Raw genomic sequence first — 15,986 nt, forward strand, 5'->3', positions numbered from 1 at the left:
GGTGGGATACATCTGTGTTGTCTCCTCGGGCAGATTCTTTTTATCTTGCTGAGAGTCTGCTCTGTTAGCTTAACTTCTATCTTCAGGCACTGCACAGGCTTTATTCCCGTGGAAATCCGATAAAGGCTGTTAGGAATCAGCAAGAATATGATAGTGCCTAGCTCTGAAATTCCTTGTTTGCTTGAAACGGCATGGAACAGCAGATCTAAGAGGTCTTAAGCTTCTGGAGTGCTGTTTTGGAATCGAATAAAATGATTGGATTCATGAAAATGTGCCAGTGATCTGTGATAAAATTGGCTTCTTTTGCAAGTGGATTATTTCTAGTATATTTCCTCTCTGTGAGTATTCTGTAAGAGAACCAACTGGATAATTCAATTATCAACCAAAGAATAGTTGCATGCAGATAACTTCTTTGTGCAATTACAGAACCTGTTGCTTGAACATTCCAGGGTGGTCTGTGTTCTCCTTACACATCAGGCACGTACTGCTTTCATTTTCAGGTTGACAAACTGAGATGCAGCTAAATGAGTTGCTCGGGGCTGCCTTTACCTGAACTTCATCTGTTTGTCTCTTGCTACCCTAAGGCCAGAGAAATGTATAATGATAGCCTTTAAAACGGTAGTCTGATTTTTTATTTTTTTATTTTTTTATTTTTTTATTTTTTTTTATAGTGTGGAAATCATGGGGTTGTAATAGCCACTTCTTAACTAATAAGGTTTTGCTTTTTGCTTGCTTTTCTTCACTTGATGTGATGGGAGAACTGAGCTGTAAAAATAATTGAGGTAGGGATTTAGAGATTTGCTACAACAAACATAAGATCTTGTGTAGTGCTGGTTTTATTACATTTGCTCTTATAGAAAGTCTTAACTGATATCTATCTATCTATATATAAAAACTATTCCAGGTTGCATCAGTGTGAAAGTTATGGTGTTGTTGATCAGTCATTCAGCTTTAACCAAGGCATAACCACTAGGACTGTCAGTTTGTCAGCTTTTCTTTGTTGTTGCTGAACACAAACCTTCCCTCCTTTGTATGCTTTAATAATTACTTTCATATTTCAAAGCAATTTATATCAAATAATAAGCCAAAGAGATGTCTGTTTCCATTTCCAAACTTTTTTTTTATTACAAAACAGAGATATTAGGATTGAGAAATGGAGACCGGATTTCTAGGCTTGCAGGTCATTCCCTGGCAAGCATAAATGAGTCAGCTACCTTGTTGTGCATTAGTAAAATGTCAGCATACCTCTAAGCTTAGTGAATATTAATGCTGACTAATTTGTGTTTTATATGTGCGCAGCTAAAGATAATAACATAGGGAATGGAGGATATAGAAAGTGCTGCATCAAAGCATGGTAATAATGAGATAAATCAGTTAATTAGGAGTTGTTATTTAAAGTCAGAGCTACTCTTTGCTGTTGCTCACAGTCAGTAATGTGACAATGATGATAATAATGTTTCAGCTTCAGGAATGAGATAAAGTACACACAACATGTAACCCTGTTAAACAATTATTTTTCCCTTCAACTGAGTCTCACTATGTAGAGGAATTGGGTATCTCAGAAATTACTGAAAAAGACACAACTAAAACTCCAGAGGAGGTACGTGCAGTGTATCTTCAAGGAAGAGTGAAGGTTGAGGAATACAGGAGTTACCAAAGTGGGAAGGGGGGGAAGGGAACCCTTAGTATGCTGTTTGTCTAACTGAAATTTGGAGATAGGAAACACTGCATCCAGGGCTTTGGAATTTTATTTATTTAGGTTCTTTTTATTTGACTTTGTCCTCCATGTTTAGTCTGCCTGTATCTTTACAGTGAGCTGCCAAAATGTGCTTGGAAAACATGATATCATAGTGGGTGGAAAGGAAAACCAGATGTTATAAAATTTTACTTTTCATATAGTGGAGCAGTGTGAATAACTCTGGGAAGGAGCAGTGTTTTTAACCTCCCTGTGTTCTGTTTTATAGTAACGGTGCTTTTTACAGATCCTGAGTTAATGAAATTTGTAAAGATTTTTGTTTTTAATTTTGGTGTAGGATGGTAGTGTATGCTATTAACTACAAGAAACCCTTGTGACTTCTCTTTGCCAATCAGCCTGCCCTCGCCAGCGTCCTACAAATGTGGTTTTATGGGACAGGTTTAAAGTTGTCCCAGTTTGGCTGATGAGGTTTCCTTCATGAGTGCCAAAGTGCTTGGATTCAGCGCAGTTAATTTTACATCCTGCTGGCTTTTCCACGGAGGTGAGAATAAAGTTGTTTGGATCACATTCTAGAGAAGCAAGCTGACAGCAGCCTTTTCCATCTAATATTTAGGTATTGTTATGGTTACGATCTGAGCTTTGCAGGATACTTGGTGAAAGTTCGGGGCTTATGAACATCAGGTCTGATCTTACTGTTTTTCTGACTTCCCCAAGGTTGTGAAATCCCGGGTTGCTTGCACTAAGATGGTGTGCCTTCACAGCATGTGATAGCATGAGACAGAGAGTAGCTTAGACCCTGAAAGCTTCCTAGTCATATTAGTGAGTCTATGCTTGCATTGATTTGCTTGTTAATTTTTAAGCTGATGTAGTCCCAATGCTGTGGCTTCATCAGCTCTCTTGTTTCCATCCTGCCTTCGATGTCTGTGCACTGTGCTCACACAGCTCATATAAATACTGGACAAGCTTTCAGGTGCAGAAAGGCATTTCTGGTCTGACTGCAAGAGCGCTGTACTTCAAGCTATCTTCCAGGCTTTGCTGGAGCATGAAGCTCATAGGGAAAGATGGAGCCCTCAGTTGTGTTCAGAGACTGCTCTGAATGTTTAGGTAGGAACTGCTGCCTCCAAAAATGATGGACTTGGCTGGCTTCAACATAAGGAATTATGGCTTAGCCTCACACTTAACTGTTTTTCCAGAATTGAGAAGTGAAGCATGTTAAATACATTTAAATTGAAACAAGTTTGTCTTTTCGCTGGGGTGAGGCCATGAGAATGGCTGACTTGTCATACTTCAAATAAAATAAACAAAGGAGCAGCAGCAGCAGACTCAAGAGAAAAGTAACTAAAACTTAGGCATGTATTTATGTATCCATTTCACTGTCTCATCTCTGCTTAAATAAGTAGCTGGGAGGTGTGTCATTGTCGCTTTGTGGCTCCACAGGTCAAAGTCAGGACGTGTATTTCAAGGTGAAATCCCAATCTCCTTTGTGTTATTCCAGATTGCTGCCATTTGCAGAACTGCAGTGATAAGAGCAAAGTGTGTGGTTCATCTGCGATTAGCATCTGACCCTCGGTATTAATAACTTGGATTTGTATTATCTGCTTTTGAGATGTGTCAAATAGGAAGGCTTCTTCATGCAGGAATTAGCTCTCTGGGGAATTCAGCTAGCTTCCCCTACTCGTTCTAACTTGTTTCTTAGAAGGAGCAAGCCCAAATGTAAGCAAGTACAGTTTGTAGATCACGGTTCTGTAGAATGATATTTTGAAAAGAAGGGAAGTGAGTGTTTTCTATTGCATTCTTTTTGTTTCTGAAAAAAAAGATGCATTTTAGATGCGATAAAGGCATGCCATCTCTCTGTCCACTTACTAGTCCCTTCTTCTTCCCTTTGACCTGGCATTAAGTTTTTGAATCTATTAATTAGTTCTAGAAGTGTATTGATATGGATTCTATTAGACTGGCTGTGTAGGTCAGAGGGGAGAGTGGCTATTAATGCCCATTCTGAGGAGAACACAGAAGCATGAGCCAGACAAATCCACAGAGATCAATGTCACAAAAGCCCCTCCAGCAGGTTAATTAGTTGGGTGTCTGCAGCACTGTAAGCTGTAGAAGACCAACTTGTGGGAGTCCAATCTGACAGAGATGGCGCAGCCATTCACATCAGACATGGAGCTAAGATTTTAGCAGTTTGAAACTCCAGAAGAGAACGTGTTGGAAGATGCGTCTGTTTCGGTTCAACAAGCGAGTTGGACATTAGGGAGAGTTGCTTCTAAGTCAAGAATCATCTGCTGGAGCAAAGAGGTGATTCAGCACTTAATGTGTCTAGACTTTGGGATAATGGCTTTGAATTTTTAACTATCATTTTTCTAGGAACTGAACTAAGAAATGAACAAAAGCTGCTTTTTTTCTGCTTTGCGTTCTGTCTCCTCACTGCCAGTTTAGTATGGGCTGGCAGACTGAAGTATTCAAGGTACCCAAAGTTGGAAAGTAATCAGTGTTCGACAGCAGTTCTGCACTACGTGTGTGTTTTGTTTTGCTATTTTCAGTGATCAGGGCCTGTCACTTGGGGTCTGACTGAGTCTTCAGGCTGTACACATCTGGCTGCATGCAGACACTGAGCAGTGGAACGTGCCGACCCTGGCAAGACAAGCAGTGGTGGGGAATGCACAATGTATGTGGTCTTAAATTAATAGTGATGGATTTTGAGATATTCATAAATTAATCTAGGTGAGGTTGGGTCTGCCATACAGATGCAGTAGGATTTTTGCCAGGCTTTTATGCAGAAGCACAGCTGAGCGATGGTTGGAAGATGGTTGTGAGACTGATGCCATTAAGAGCAAGGGGAGAAGAAGCAGAGTGGATGGGAACTCAAATTAAAACTGCATCTGGAAATTGGTTGTAAATAAAGACGAATGGAGGCATGGATTCACAAATGCTGCCAACAAATTCATCACACAATTAAAGTCTGAAACAGCAAAATAACTGTCAAACATCTGACCAGCTACCCAGCTGATCTTTTTTTGTATGCTGCATTTAATTGCATGTATTGCCTCTTCTTCATCCACTGCCCTTTCCAGACCACTCTGTCTTATCAGTTCAGTTCCAGGCCAAAAGGACATGCTGCTTTTACTTGCAGGGTAGAAGCTTGGTGGTGGTTGTCATCTTTTTTTCTTAGCTCTGCCATCCCAGAACTGATACTCAGCTGATGTAAAAATATTTGTAGCTCAAGAAACTCATTTATAGAGGAAAATTAATTTGACTTGATGAGTGTAAGTGAGAAATAATTTATCAATATTTCCTGATTTGCAACATATTCTGCCAGAGTCAGCTTTGAAAAAGACTGAGATAGCTTTGAAGTAAGGTACGTTTATTCCTATGTAAGGTTATGTTCAGGGTTTGTCAGCTATTTCTGAACGTCTCCGTATGTGAGCAAACCAGTAATTCTTAAGAGGAAAAGGCTGTAGGAAAGACTAAGGGATCAATTAAAGGAAAATACTCGATAAAATACAACGTGGTTGAAATTTCCGTGTTCTGGGCCAATGTAACCCCAAGAGACTGAGCACATTGTAAAATACTAGTCATCTTTCAACAGGAGACTTAATGTGTTTTCAGAAAATATTGCCTGTGTTTTCTTGCCTGAAATGTCATTAACGTTTGTCCTCCTGTAACACAGTCTGACCCCTCTTGGCTCTTTGGAAACAGTTTTATGCTGGATGAGACGCACTACACAAGTCTGGAAGGGAGCTTTTGCTGAAAGAACTGTTTGGCTGGTGGATGTCATTAGTTCCTTAAGTCTTTTAAAATAGGTTTAGCAGGCTCACAGTGGTGAAATTGTTACAGGGATAGATTGGATCAGGCAGACCATTCTGTACATTGAATTAAGGCCCTTCCCTTCCTCAGCCTTAAGGCTTTTTGTGTTTAGAAGTGGTAGTAACTGATTCAAGCATCAGCTTGGCTAAGGAAAATGAAGACTGAAACTTCAAAGTTATTCAGCTGTCAGATTTTTGCTGCTCAGGATTTAATTCAACTGTGACCATACTGAGAAACTTCAAAATCTGTGGGATGCTTGGTCTGTGCTGGAGTACAAGGGAGATATACAAGCGGTGGGACATTTTGCTGAGTTTGAGGTTCAGTTTGACAAAGGAAACAAAACTCTACAGTGATTAAGCTTGGAAAGACGGATTTAGTTTTGCAGGCTTGTGTTCTACATGATATCTGTAGGAAGTACTCTATGAAGAAATGTTGAGTGTAAACTGTCAGCCTTACAGGCTTTCCCTGTTCTTTGCCCGTTGGGATTGGGATAGCAGAACTTTTTGCCATGAAGAGTTTCACAAATTCCCACTGTCTGAGTACAGAAGATACTGGTCAGTTTTCCAAGGTGTAGCTGACAAGGCTGATGGAGAGGTAGGCAGGAGGACCACAGCATGAGATTTAGGGCATCCAGATGGACAAAGAGTTCTGGGGGAGGAAGGAGTGATGGGCAAGTAGCCAGCTGAGGACTTCAGGCCACTGGGCTCAGTCAGTACAGCCTACATGAAGAAAGAAAGGTGTGGTGGTGTGGGTGATGCTCTGGAGCAGGAAGAAGGGAGCTCTGGAAAGCACTAATAAGGAGGTAGATTAGGTTTGGCAATGATGAAGGGTGAAATAACAGTCTGCAAAACAGTTGTGCAAATTCCAGGTAGTCATCTAAGGTGGAAAGTTGGAGGAAGTTGCAAACGTTAGTGCAGAAGCTCCTACTTTCCAAATGCCAGAGAGTTTCAGACCCTGCGAATGGTATCATCTCTACAGTTGTATGTTTTTAAGCCCTGGGAAGTGCTGAGATCTGAGGGATCTTGCTGGGTGAGATTGCTCTTTGAAGAAATGTTTCCTGCCAGCATACAGGGAAACTGCAGTTAAATTAATGAATGCCCTATTGTATCAGTCAGAGGAAAAGAGGGGACAGAGGACTTGGCAGTTGTCTAAACTTTCCCATCCAGGGCCCATTAGTCATAACATATTCCCTCTGTGGGCTTTAAATTAGGAGTGGAGTCACCTGTTTGTGACCCCAGCAGCTTTGCACAGAGCTGAATGTAACTCAGCTGGAAGGGCACATCCATGCTGTGTGTGAGTGTGGGGGGAAAAGTAAGATTAGCATATTCTGAGGTATTATTTTGAAGATGAACACTTTTCTTTTCTCTGAGGCTGGCACTTACAGCAGAAACTGAGAGCTGATTATATATTTACAATAGGCAGATCCTGTTCTGTGTGGGAACAATTTCCATACTGAAGTAAGTGTTAAGGCTTCAGTGTTCCACGTCTACTGTGCCTTAGCTGGTAGCAGAGTCTGCTGATAAGGGTGTGGAAGAGTTTACTTGAGCTTGTGATTCACAGCAAATTACTTACATTTTTGCTCTGTTGTAAAGGGCAGCAATTATTTAGCTGAACTGGTGTTTGAACTGCCAGGTGTCTTAATTGCAGCACTTCAAGCTTCTCTGTTTAAAGAAAGTATAAAACCAAATCACAAATGTGAATTTCACTTATTCCTGTTCTTCTATCAATTTTCATGGTGTTGGAAGGCTTAGGCTGTTCATGTTGAGATCTCACATACAGCCTTTGCCCGCCACCTGCACTGCGATCGAATATTCCCAATCCAGCAGTTGTGGCCAGAGTTTAGGTACAGTTATTTGGAGGATGAAGTACTCTGTTAATCTCATAAAAATGCATTGGAAACACTCAATTTTTCAACTGAACAGAGTCCTGGTGAGCTTTGAAGAACCAAGCATGAATTTACAAGCAGAGTTGGGAGAGGCATGGAAAGCTGAAAGTTCAGATTTTAAGCTTGTCAAGAGACTCTGACTTGAACCCAGATGTGTGGTTTTTTTGTTTTTTGTTTTTTTTTTTTCAGTTCCAAAGGAAATCTGTGCAGTTCATGATCTTTCTTGTTTTAATTTTACATTCAATTGTCTGAGGAGTGGGAAAGCAAATATGTTCTACTTAAAGGGAGCTTCTGACACAGAAACTGACACGCTTGGATTAAGTCACAGTTATTAACCTTTTTTAAGCAGTGCTTTTCTCTAAAGCAAGCCTGAACTGTAAGGTAGCTTTTGTCAGCAGGAGTATGGCCAGGGCTAATGCAGAGCAAATTTAAAATGAAACTAAACTGAACGGGGCGGGGGGGGGGGGGGGGGGGGGAGGGGGAGGGAACCACCTGCAAATAAATAAAACAAAAGAACAAACAAAAATATTCTCTGCTTCTTCCTCTTGAATTGGATTTTAGAGTTGTTCAGTTTTCTTGGCTTTTCTGCATTATGTTGCTGCAGGTGATCTTTCTGGCCATCAAGAATAAGGTGAGAGTGGGATTCTCTTTCCAGAATCACCGTGGCCTAAACATATGTCCTTTGATAAGGCACAGCCCCTTCTTGCTCTTTCTGTACAGCAGCTTTTTCTCCTGAATGGCTTAATGATTATCTTGCAGAGGTACTCTGAGGTTTAGTTTAATGTCTTTGCTCTCCAGCTACAAAGTTGTACAGCATCGCACATTAGATTCTTATTAGATTAAGAATTTATGCAAATGATGCTTAAGAATAACTCTTCCCTGGTATGCTCCTTTAATTTTGTCTGAAGCATTAAATTACACTTATATGGTGAACATCAATTAAAGCCTCCACCTGGATAAATCATTAAAGCTCCTGCTTAGGAAAACGAACATTCTTTATAAATACAATGTTCTGTGTTAGGAAAGTTTTTCTGAAGTGCACCACATGTTTCTGTACCCCGTTTTCAGAGCAAACTTAGACATGTAAGTCAGAGACTTCACTCAGAGTCATTGAGAGAAGCTTCACCAGGCACTCATAAATTCCAGAACAGTTCTGTCCTTAGACTGCTCTTCTTCCCCTTTGCAGCAGACAAGCTGGCTAATTACTGTGTAGGAAAAACTTGGTCTTGATCCTCACCCACACCCTTGTTAGTGCAGAGAATGGATCAGCTTGTTAGCCAACAGCACATCAAATGCCAGCATCTTGATGGATTGCACTGTTGGTCTTTGCACTTCGGTCTTTAGAGTATGGATAATCTCTCTTATTAAAAGTGCTCAGACTTTAATGGGATTCTCAAACTGTGTGAGCCAGATCATCTGCTGTGCTTGATCTGTGCCAGGCTGCATAAGGAAATGCTTTTTCAAGCTGCTTCCCTTAGAGGTACAAGGCTGCAAATGGTGTTGTACCAGCTGTGTCCCCAGTTCTGAGTAACACCTGCAATGCATATACCCAAATTGCCTGCATAAGCCCTTAATAGCAATGGTAACACCTGCTCTGACTTCTCTCAGAGGTTTCTGGATAGATCTCCTCTGCAGATCGTGCAAACAGGGTTAGTGTTCAAACTAGTATATTTGCTTAATAACAAGTGCATAAATGTGATGCACAAAATATAGTCATGTGGAAAATGGTTATTAGCCTGGAGCATGAAGGATGGAGACAAAAGGTGGATGATCGAAATGAGGTTTCTCATATATTGAAACAAAATGTTTAAATTATTACGTATGAAGAGGCTTTGTGTTGATTTCAATGCATTTCTGAGACTTTAAATACACTGGATGTTCATCAGGGTCAGTTGAGACATTAGTCAGAGCAACCAGGAAAGTCTGATTCCAACATAAATCTGTCCAGGAGATGGCAGCCTTGATGCATGCAGGAAATATCTAGTAACTAAAATGTTTCTTCCAGAACCGACAGAGAAGAAATTACCTTCGTTTAATGGGAAGATAGAATGTCTTAGCAATACCTAGATAAATGCTAACAAAATAATCCTGTTTTAGCTTTTGTCTCCTAACTGGCCATTGCCAGGTAGTGAATTACAAATGTGCTTAGATTTCAGTCTGAATACTTGAGTCATCGGTTCAACGTGGTAATGATTTTAGACAATGATTTTGGACTTTTGTATTTCTGTGTTTTTTGTTGTTTTTCAGAATTATCTGTAGTGTTAAAAGGCTGGGCAGATAATAGATGCGAATGTTGTCACTTCTGTATATTTTTGTGTAAACTAATAACTGGAATTCACAGCTGGAAGCAAAGCTGTTTTCTTCAAGCTTGAATCTAAAAATCCTTCAGCTTTTTTCTTTTTTCCCTTCCTGCCCATGCAGTTTGCTGATGTGTGCACTGGCTTTGGAGGTAGACTGAAAACTGGAGCACTGTATTGTAAGACCTGGTAAACAGGGAAGGAGTTCATAGGGAAGTACTCATTTTTCCTCTGAGCTAGGATCTTGATTCTCTGTTTCTGCTCCATTCAGCAGATTGGATGAGAGCCTGGCTTCTAAGTTTGCTTGGAGGAATGAGCTTGGCCCTATTCATAGGATGCTGTTGTCAGAGGCCTTAATGTAAGCTGAAGTACCCAGGGGCCCAGTTTTCTACCCCCGCTGTTCCTATCTACACAGATGTCTGATAGAAAGTTAATTAATCAACTCATCCCTGAAAGCAGTAGGAAGTTACCAGGAATGCCCAGAGTGTGTCAGGTTGTACTGTTCCAATCTGTGAAGGCGCAGGCTGTGTGTGTGTGAACGGTTGGGAGTTTAAAAAGAAAATTCTCCCTGGAATCTGAGTGATTAGGGGGTGAATGGGCTCCCACTGTGAGAGGTCGTGTTGCTGTTTGTTTTCCATGTTTCTGTTTCTGCTGTCCAGCACGTGTCTGTTTCTAGCCCTGCTCCTGGTAGCCTCTGTCTCCTCGTGGGCCCTTCCAGGAGTGTTTCTGTGCAGCACTGGGCAGTACTGTCACTGTAGCCAGCAGCCCTGGCTGCCACCAGCACCTGCTGTTGGAACTGACCCGAGGTGTGGGCAGCTATGGGCTGGGGAGAGCTGCCCTTGTGCACCTGAATTATGAGCACCTGCATCATCTACTGTGGATTACAGTGGAGTGAAACTTAGCTCCCTCACTCATCCTTTTATACTTATGGTAATGTGCAGAGCAACTTATTTAGCTAGCAGCTGATGCAGGTAAAAGCAGACGTGTGGAGATATACTGTGGAGCAGCCATGCAATATATCTTTCATCCTTGCTCACGCAGGGGCAATTTGCTTACAGTGTTCAGATATCTGGATACTTAAATAGGTATTCTCTCAGTGCAGTGTTATCTTAGGGGAGCTTTAGCTAAGAAAGCAAACTGTAGCTATGTGCATTGCTTGTGTTCTTCTAACTTCTTCAGCGCTGCCTGGAAGGCACTGAAGTGATTCAGATCTGAGTGTAATGGAATAGAGTTTTTTTTTTGCATCTGTCTGTCCTGATCTGTCACTTTCTTTTACCTCCTGGCCTGAACACATGTGTGAAATTAGTTTTGCATACTTCCCTTCTGAAGACCAGTGTTGACTAACATCAAAAGGCTGCTTGAATCGTTATTGGTAGTAGGGTACGCTTGTAGAAACAAATAAGGTGGCACATTGTAAGTTCAGGTGCATGCTGAAAATGTCACCCTTCAGCCTGATGTTAGCAGTTGCAGCTTATGGCTTTTCTAGTAAAGAAGTGCCCTATGGAGCCAACCTGACAGCCTGGATGACACGAGCCTTTATTTCCTTTCATAACAGCACAACGTAATCGCTGTTTTTGTTCTTGTGCAGCCAGAGATTCCCTTCTAAGCTCGAATTCAAATGGGAGAAACATCAAAGTTAAATTGAAATGCAAGGCTCCCCAAGTAGTCCGGGGGAAATGAAGACATCACTTTGTAGCTACCTCTCTCCTGCCAAAACTGCAGCACCCCAGATGTCAGAAAGCCATGCTGTGGTCTCTGCCTGCTCTTGGTTGACTAGATTGTTTTCATCCAAGCCTTTTTAAAGTTTTTCTCCTGCCTCCACTTTTTTTTTTTTTTTTTTTTTTAAGGAGTAAAAAGCTAATATAAGGACATGAAGTGTTATGAAGCATGAAGTTCTATAAATATTTATGCTGAACTATCAAAGAACTTGACAGTTCTTATTTTCCTGACATATTGGGGTCACTTGTTATTTTTGACCCTGAGAATTGAGGAGCGCCGTAGTTATATCTGTTTGTAATGACTTCTGGATATTGTCTGGTAAACTTCTAGGAATATAAAGGGATAACAGACTTTTTCTGAGTCTCTTTGTGAAACTGTAACTTAAACTTTACACTGTGTTACTCACAAGTGATCATTCAAGTTACTGTAGCACTTGTGTATCTGTGCAGTGTGGCAGGACGTTTCTGCAGCATGTGTGGGTTGAAGTGAGTGGCTTGGTTTGCCATTGCACACATGCAGATTTCTCTTAGGTGACCCTTAATTTTAAGCACTCAGAGATCACCTTCCCTTCTCTGAGCCAAATCTAGCACAGCAAGTTGCTGACCCCACGTGGGATGGGACTGATGAGGTGTAAGGCCTGGCAAAGGGCTGCAGTTTCTGTGGTGTTTGGCCACCAATCCCAGCACTGTTTGAAGCAATCTCTGCTATCAGAGGAAAACAGCAGCTCTTCCTAAAGGGTTGTGTGCTGGTAACCAAGCATTTTTCTAAAGATGAAGCTTGTAACTTTTTGGCATCTCAGTATCTTCATTTCAGAAAATTATGTTCACACAACCTTAACTCTAGCCTGAAATCATAGCAGTGAATGCTTAAATACTGTGCCTAATGTTCTCAGTAAAGCTGAGAGCTAGTTAGGTTATATTATTATGCAGAAAATAGTTTTGTTATTACATCCAGCAAAATGTGCCTTCCTCCCCTAGTTAATTGCATAGAAAGAATGAGTCCAATGCTTCACTTTGAATGTAACCCAGTGCTTGTTCTGTGTTCAGCCTTGAACGTGCTGTGTGCATCTAATACCAACTGGAGAGTCTCTCGCTGTCAGTCACTAGGGGGCACAGTGGAACTATCGAGGACGTTTGGTTTAAGTCCCAAGTCTCTAGACGAGGCCTGTGAAAGCTGGGGAGAACTTCCTGTGCCTGCTGAAAGGCTGGGAGCTTCAAACTGTGGATTTTATCGGTGACTTTCTTCATCTTCATCTACTTCTGTCTTGGAATTTAAAATCTGAAGTGTTATTTCCAAGGGTACTTACACTTCTCCGTTCATACAATGTTTCTTCAGGAAGCGTATAGCTTTGAGAACAAATGCATCAGCTCCTTTTGAGCAGCTTTTAAGTTCAACTCATAATTACAAAAAACACTTCTCAGTTTCTCAGGTTTCTGCACTGGGAACAAACTCCAGACGTATCTGTGAAAGAGAGAAAGAGGCAGCAGAAGAAATTGCTGTCTGAACATTATTGTTCTTTTGCAGGTTGCGTGCCTCATACGGGTTCCATCTGAAGTTGTCAAGCAAAGGGCCCAGGTTTCACCTTCTGCTGGAACCTTTCGGATTCTTTCCCACACGTTGTACCATGAGGTGAGTTCAGAGACAAATCTCTAGGGAGTTGCTTCGTTCTTCTCACTGATGCTATACGTGTACAGGAGGATTTCTTCAATTTTACTCCAGTGAAGTGCTCTCCTGGTATTTTTCCATCAATTCTTTTGTTGGTAAAAGAGGTAGACAGCATATGTGAGGAAATCTGACTTCCACCTTCTCCCCATGTGTGTGCACTTAAGCACGCACACTTTAAACAACTTTTTCTTCTTTTTTTTATATTGGGTGCCTATGTAAGAGGTAAGGGGAGGTAAGAAGAGAGGAGGAAGGGGCGAAAAAGCATCCTCAAACTCTATTTGGATATATATATAAATGGTCCTTGTCTGGGACAGCAGGACATCAAGTCTGTGCATTTAGAGTCTTGGATGTAGAACAGACTTTGGGAGGGTGTTCTAGCGGCACTATTTCGGAGAGCTCCTTAGGAGAAATGAGTACTCCTTCCAGCATTGATAACTTAAAAAATAATGTGCATATATATTAAAAAAAGATTTTGTCATCTTTTCAGTAGTTATGCTGTTTATTGTGTAAAACCTATTCACCACTGTTCTTAATGAGTCTCAAAAGGGGCATTTTTCAAGTTGTATTCCATAAGAAAATGGCTTCTGAAAATACATTATACAAATTTCCATGTAGAAAAACCAGGAAAAGGAAGACATAAATATGACTCTTTAATGGTCCATTTGTTGTTTTAGTTGCTTTTAAATGAAAACTGCTGTGATAGCCCTGCACGAGAGGATCCCTGGAGCTTAATTCTGTGATTTGGTCATTTTGTTCTAGGTGGTGCTCTCCAAATTGTGTTCTTTTCCCTGTCTTTGTTGCTAACCAAAGAACTGCAAGACTCGGAAAAAATGCACAAGGAATTGTCCTATAAGATATTAATGGTGCATGTACTTTTCAAGTGATTTTTCATTGTTTTGTGTTCCCAGCTGGTTAAAAATGCAAAGTCTTGGTAAAATCAAAGGCAAGGAGATGGATATAAGTTGTCATCAGGCTACTGAAGTGGAAGAGGAGTAGCTTCAAAATGTGTGAGATAATGGATACTTGCCTAACATTAGACAAGTAGAGTTTGATGTAATGTTACTGTGCTAGCCTGCACTTCTAGTTTTAACTGTAGGGTATATTTTCTTCTCTATCACTGATTATTCTGGACAGTGCTCTTTGAAATGAGCATAAAACCCACCAGCACTGTAAATGAGAGAATACAGTATACATAAATATGTTATAATCAATACAGTCAATTTGTATGAAGCTCAGGTCTGACACCTGATAAGGCTGCAATACTTGCTTTGTAATCACCAGTAAATTGTGGTCTCTGGCAAACTAATTCTCTCTAGCTGATGCTTTCTTTTGTTGGTTTACAGGGTATTCAAGGACTTTATCGAGGTTATAAAAGCACAGTATTAAGAGAGGTAAATACACTTGTCTTTTTTAAGCATTGATTCCTTTGCCTTGCTTTTTTGTTTACTAACAAAAAGTAATAGCAGTACAATTGAGTTCAGTTGCTCTAACCGTAATCTGTAAGTATAGCATACTTCATTCTAGGTGAGTTACCAGCCTCTAATTTAAATAGACTCTGCTAACGTGCATTAGAAGACCTATGATACACACATCTACTCTTCTGTCACTTGGTTCTGTTCCTGCTCAATTGTTACAGTGTGGAAATGTATATGTTAATGTGATGAAAACCATAAAGTACTGGAAGCTTCCTTGAATCTTGTGATTGCATTTTGTGAAGTATGAATGCCAAGAATGGTGAACTGGTGGTGTGAAGCCAAGTTTGGCACAGACAGATTTAGACTTTCTTTAAATGTCTTTGCCAGTGGGTGCCAAGAGATTTTGTCATCTCTATAGAGGAAGGATTGTGCACACTCTTTTTCCTCTGCCCTCCAAATGTGTGAAAGAAATGCCTTTAGTCATCCAGTCTGTGGATGTGATGTGGTATTACTTAACTCAAAGTCAGAAGTACTTCTCTATTGGCAAAAAAAAAAAAAAAAAAAAAAGCTAAAAATATGTTGGCATTCTTGACAGAAAATAGTTTCTAAACTTAAAGTCTCTTCATAAATGTACTACCCATTGCAGGCTTAGTGTCGTGCAAGTGTTTGATACCCTATGTGAACTGAAGAGACTAATTACAAAAGAAGTAGAAAAGCTCACTTATAGCATTTTGTTGCCCTGGTTTGGGCACGCTGAATTTGGTGTGTGGGCAGAGGCTCTGATCCTGCTGTTGTTGGTTGTGTGCCCTCGTGGCTTCAGGTGTGAATTTTGCTTTTGTTGGTGCTTTCTCATGTATCTGGAACTGTGGCAACTGAGGTCTCCCCACAGGAGTCTCCATGCAGGCTGATGGCATTTGCTTCTCTGACTTCAGACATTGAATATGGGCATCTGAGTGACTTCTGAACAACTCTTGTTTATCACATCTTATTACCCCTTATGATTTCCTTGCAACTTTGTTTTGGGTTTGTTTGTTTTTATATAAAACATTTCCTAACAGTAACATTTCTATAAAATATACATGGTCTTTTCTGGGCTGTTTCATATTAGTCAGTGTGCAACGATTTCTTTTGTCCACTGACGTACACCAGTGCATCCAGAACTGCTTGGAAAATCGTATCTCAGGAGGTCATCTCTTGACAAAGTAGAAGTTGCACCTTGAGTGCCCTTAAATAAAAGACAAGGTGTGCTGCTTTTGAAAACATAGCAGCTGCTTCTCATGAAGTGTTCTTTACGTACTGTGCTCAGTGTGAAATGTGGAGATTTGTTCTCTTCTTATATAACTCAACCGAATAAGTCAGATTTGGATTATTTTTTCTATTTTCCAGACCTGTTGGCTCTGTTACATTGATCACAAAGCTAACTGCAGAGGCTTTTAAGCCTGTATTCGGTAGCTCTACTTTAAAAAGCCTTTCTTCATACTGAAAAGTGTTTTTAGGCCAGATCT

At 40.6% G+C, this 15,986-nt stretch overlaps 1 protein-coding gene across 1 annotated transcript in view; it reads left to right on the plus strand.

Annotated features, from left to right (window-relative positions):
- The window catches only part of SLC25A26 (solute carrier family 25 member 26), a gene marked incomplete at both ends in the record, with an annotated part of 81,505 nt that overhangs the window by 5,153 nt on the left and 60,366 nt on the right, over window positions 1-15,986 (plus strand). The window contains 2 exons of the mRNA XM_079540255.1: window positions 12,926-13,030; window positions 14,410-14,457. Of these exons, the coding sequence (XP_079396381.1) occupies window positions 12,926-13,030; window positions 14,410-14,457 (153 nt within the window). The remainder of the gene's footprint in view (window positions 1-12,925; window positions 13,031-14,409; window positions 14,458-15,986) is intronic.

Source organism: Tetrao urogallus (genome assembly GCF_951394365.1).
Source record: "Tetrao urogallus genome assembly, chromosome: 10".
NCBI lineage: Eukaryota > Metazoa > Chordata > Aves > Galliformes > Phasianidae > Tetrao > Tetrao urogallus.